The sequence below is a fragment of the Anneissia japonica genome, unplaced genomic scaffold, assembly GCF_011630105.1.
Source record: "Anneissia japonica isolate Jap-2015-1 unplaced genomic scaffold, ASM1163010v1 scaffold287829_len2072220_cov186, whole genome shotgun sequence".
NCBI classification, from domain to species: Eukaryota; Metazoa; Echinodermata; class Crinoidea; order Comatulida; family Comatulidae; genus Anneissia; species Anneissia japonica.
Window position 1 is genome coordinate 1,243,863 of NW_022716075.1, and position 5,180 is coordinate 1,249,042.

Consider the following 5,180-nt stretch of genomic DNA (forward strand, 5'->3'; position numbering starts at 1 on the left):
CTCGAACCTGCGACCTCTCGCTGTCAAGGCGAGTGTCATAACCACTAGACCACGGAGGCTTCATGGTTGAACAGGTTCAAATACCACCAGATACACTCCATTACACAATAGGTACGACTAGAAACAAATAAGTGCATATAATATAAATTAAGATAGTCGTTAACACTGTTAAATCATATATAAATAATCAAAGTAAGGTAAATACAGTGTTGTAATAAAGGACTTAATAATGCATCGTGGAACATAGTCCTCAACGAATGCAGTCCTGTAAATAAACAAATAAATATATATAACATATATAACATATATATATATATATGTATATACATATACGTATATAATATAGCCCTATATATATAACTATGCATATATATAATAAAATTTAAAAAAAGATAATAATACATTTTTGAAAAAAACGTGTATATATATCATATGTATATAGGCCTATATAAATATAAATATATATGTGTTTATATTTATCTATTTAGAACCCACAGAGATTATCAATGTTTAGCAACGAATAATTCGACGGATATTTTAAAGGTAAAATTATTGTAGTTGGATTGACAAATAATAGAGAACATCATTGGCCGGTACTTGGTGTGTAAATCGAATAATAAATACTAAGGTGAAACTAAACCATATTGTAAGTACTGAATATCATATCAATAAAGCTTACCGTTTTGGCATCTATCACCAGTGAAGCACGGTTTACATGTGCATGATGTCTGACATGTATTCAGATCAGGGCTACATGTTCCGCCATTTTGACAGTTCACTCCCTGACAAATATCGACAGCTGTTGAAAAAACAATAATAATAGTAATAATGATAATAATAATAATAATAATAATAATAATAGTAATAATAACAACAATAGTAACTCCATTCTGTACTTACAGTTGTTAGAATATATTGTACTTTTCTTCAGGTTACAATGATTAACATAACATGAATTTTAATTTTTAAACGACAAAATGTCAGATTTTAGAATTTAAGCTAATTATACAAAGAAAAATAACGATCCATTAACTTACCTGTTTGACATCTATTACCAGTGAAACAGGATTTACACATGCATGAGGTTGTACATGTGTTAAGATCAGGGATGCAGGTACCTCCGTTCTGGCAATTTACACTTTGGCATATATCAACAGCTAAAACAAAAATACGTTAAACTTTTACCCCTAATTGTGTACGATACCGAATCTAATTCATTGATTAATTGATAAACAGTAGTATAAATGTTGTCATGAAGATCAAAAAAGCAATCTATTAACACATCGATACTTACCGTTTTGACATCGATCACCCGTAAAACAAGATTTGCATGTGCATGAAGTGTCACATTTGTCTAGATTAGCATTACACGTACCACCATTTTGACAATTGACTCCTTGACATATGTCAATGGCTGAAAATGTCAAATAATAATAATAATAATAATAATAAATATTAATAATATTTCACGTAACATAGGTCAAGACCCAAGTGTATAGAGTACATTGAATCGTATCCTGTTCTGAATGGTCAGTTTTTAAGTTTGTCAAATTCTGAAAGGTTAATTAGTATCTTCTTTTTAAAATCTAAAAAGGCCTATAATACTATTTTACTCTTACTCTTAAAACAAGGCAACATTACACCGAGCTTTTTATGTTTTATCTATTATTACTACTAATTTCAAATAATAACACACATTAAATTACAATGTTCATGGGTACAGGTCAAAGATATTTGAGGTCTATTCAAATACAAATAATATTAATATATTATTATTATTATTATTATTATTATTATTATTATTATTATTATTATTACTATTATTATCATTATCATTAATAATAATATTAATAATAATAATAATAATAATATTATTATTATTATTATTATTATTAATATTATTATGTATATTATTATTTCATTATTAAATTATTTTATTTATTATTATACCAAATTTGATTAAATTTAATGTAGAATCACATAGAATGGAATAAATAGATTTAACTTACGATTTCTACATCGTTCGCCATTGAAGCATGGTTTACATGTACAAGATGTTCTACAGTTATTTAGATCAGCCACACAAGTACCGCCATTTTCACAATTGACACTTTGGCAAATGTCAACAGCTATACCATTAAAATAGCCAGTATAGTAAAGGTAAATTAACATTGTGCACAAATTTATAATGCAAGAGATGTAAATCATAACGACTGAGTGCATGCGAGTGAATTTTGTGTTTGTTTGTTTGTGTGTGTTATGTGGATTTATGACCAAAAAATGTAATAAAAGTAGGCCACATAAACATAAAAAGAACCATTTGTGTTAGATCTCAAATAGATTTCGTGAAAGTCGTGTATTATTCTACGTTTAGTAGACAAATTAAAACGTGTCGTCGGAAGGGGAGATGAAAATAATATAATATAATATAATATAATATAATATAATATAATATAATATAATATAATATAATATAATATAATATAATATAATATAATATAATATAATATAATATAATATAATATAATATAATATATTACTACTTTATTATTATAATATATTATACGATGATAATAATATATATTGCAAATTTTCATTATATTTTTCATCAATAATAATTATATCTGTATAATGTATTGTTAAGGTTCCCCTAGATGAATTTCGACGTTTTTATGTACTACAAGGTAACCTTAACTACCAACAATTTAACATTTGTATAAGCGTATAATTTGGGTTTAAATACAGTATTTGTTACTTTACATTATTGTTATGTAATTATTTTAAACAGGAATTTACACTCATAACATGGTATCTTTCTATAGATAATCTTCAGTGTAAAATTAATTCATACATAGTTATATTTTTACCCGATAATATTCCGTTCAAAGTGTACATCTATTACACAGAAGGTTGTTTTATAAAATATTCTTTATATTAAATATCAGAAATCCCTCAGAAAATCACAACAGTTTCAATTCAAAATTGAGATTAGAGGTAGGTGTATTAATTTTAAAAATTAAATAAGTATTCTTACGATTTTGACATCTATCACCGTTGAAACATTGTCTGCATTGACATGACGTCTGGCATGTGTTTCGGTCCACAATACAAGTACCGCCATTTTGACAATTAACATTATTGCAAATGTCAACAGCTATTAAAAAAACATACATACACTATCAGTGTACACATTTAGATAAGCATTGCATACAAAACCCAACTAATAAAAATAACATATTTTAAAATTGAGTACTTACGGTTTTGACATCTATCGCCGTTGAAACATTGTTTGCATTGACAGGAGGTCTGGCATGTGTTTCGGTCCACAACGCAGGTACCGCCATTTTGACAATTAATACCATCGCAAATATCAACAGCTATTAACAAAAAAAATATATAGGCCTATAAACTATATGTATACACATTCAGATAATTATTGCATAAAATACCATAACTAATAAATACATTTTTTAAGCTAAATAATGACTGAAAATGTTACTATAATTTTATTGAATCGTTAAAGAAAAAGATATAAAGATATGTATGTATTAAGATTATCACATTATATTTAAGATTTATCTGACTGAAAATAAACTTTAAAGCAATTTTAATGTTTAAATTTATTCAGTTCATTTCCAATGAACATGTGAATAAAATAGGCACCAATAATATTTTACTGGAACATCTACACATTTACTGTCACTGACTATATATTAATTACATGCAAGTTGTCTTACCTGTTTGACAAAAGTCACCAGTAAAACACGTTTTACATTGGCACGTAGCAGAGCACGTGTTTAAATCAGCAACACATGTTCCTCCATTTTGGCATGTGATTTGAGCGCATGGATCTTGGGCTGTTTTTAAAAGATAAATATTTACATTATTTAAAAAAAATATCAAAGACACTAAGCGTAATAAAATGATTATAGATTTAATATCTTAAATCTATATAAAAAATGCATTGTAACTTCAACCATGTTTATTGTTTGTTTCAATGCATTTTATGGCCTACAGTTTATCAAATCTCATAGTTTTACTTCTGCTTCTGTACAAAATCATAACGATTATTCAGGACAAGGAGCCAGGAAATGGCGGTGTCAGAAACGCCTCCGATTGATTTGTTTTTACAAAATAGGCCTACAAATGTTCTTACATTCGAATTTTAATATACAATAGTAAATCTAGTTTACCGATTTGACAACGGTCGCCCTGAAAACACGGTTTACATCGGCACGATCCAGTACATGAGTTTAGATCATTCAAACATGTTCCTCCATTTCGGCAGTTGATTGATGCACATGGGTTCTTTTCTGTTAGAAGTAATATATATAATGAAATATATTTCAATAATAATTTAGCTAGTATTTCGGTCTAAACATTATTATAACCTATGCGATTACTAAATTGTCATGACCACCAAAGGTCAACTTATTGACATGCTTAGCTACAGTGCATACTCCAATTCGAGACCCCTCTAATTCCGAGACCATCTAATTCAAGACCACTTTTCCAAAGACCCAACAATCTTCAACTTTTTAACACAAAGCTAGCCCTCTAATTGGAGACCAACCCCGAGACCACCCCAATTTTTTAGATCCCAAAGGTGGTCTCGAATTGGAGGGCGAACTGTATTATTTTGGAAATTTTAAAGGGCAGTGGCTATTTTTACACTAGTCTTGAAATCTGACACAAAACAATGTCTAATTCTGATTGAATCTCATTGGCCTAATATCATCTATAACAACAGCATATAACCAGAAGTTGGTATGTTTAAGTCGGGTGTAGCAGTAGCCATTGCCGTTTTATAAACCATTTCAAATTTAGTAACAGTACCTATTTGACACAAATTTCCCATGTAACATCTTGGACACGTACAGCTAGCTGTACATGTGTTCAAATCAGAAACGCATGTACCTCCATTACGACATGTCGTTGTTGCGCACAGATTCCTAGCTGTTTAAGTTGAAACATTTCGGAGTTAGATAAATGAAAATTTGAAATTGCTGTCGGTGCTCGTCAGTTTTTTTGTCAGTCAATTATTAAATCAATCAACCAATCAATAGTTCAATAAGTTTAATAGACGGAGCGATTGATCAGTAGACAGATTTCGGAAGCGTCGTTCCAAAAGTAGTTTCTTTGATCATTATATTTGAAAGTGAGTTATACCCACAAATAAC

General features: G+C 28.9%; 1 protein-coding gene across 1 annotated transcript in view; it reads right to left on the reverse strand.

Annotated features, from left to right (window-relative positions):
* Nucleotides 1-4,986, reverse strand: part of LOC117109613 (fibropellin-1-like) — an 8,303-nt gene extending 3,317 nt beyond the window's left edge. Inside the window, exons 1-9 of the mRNA XM_033251995.1 lie at nt 4,837-4,986; nt 4,194-4,313; nt 3,738-3,857; nt 3,258-3,377; nt 3,035-3,154; nt 2,010-2,129; nt 1,295-1,414; nt 1,038-1,157; nt 680-799 (exon numbers count right to left, since the gene is read on the reverse strand). Coding sequence (XP_033107886.1) covers nt 680-799; nt 1,038-1,157; nt 1,295-1,414; nt 2,010-2,129; nt 3,035-3,154; nt 3,258-3,377; nt 3,738-3,857; nt 4,194-4,313; nt 4,837-4,858 — 982 coding nt within the window. The 5' untranslated portion in view covers nt 4,859-4,986. The remainder of the gene's footprint in view (nt 1-679; nt 800-1,037; nt 1,158-1,294; nt 1,415-2,009; nt 2,130-3,034; nt 3,155-3,257; nt 3,378-3,737; nt 3,858-4,193; nt 4,314-4,836) is intronic.
* Nucleotides 4,987-5,180: the final 194 nt, after the last annotated feature.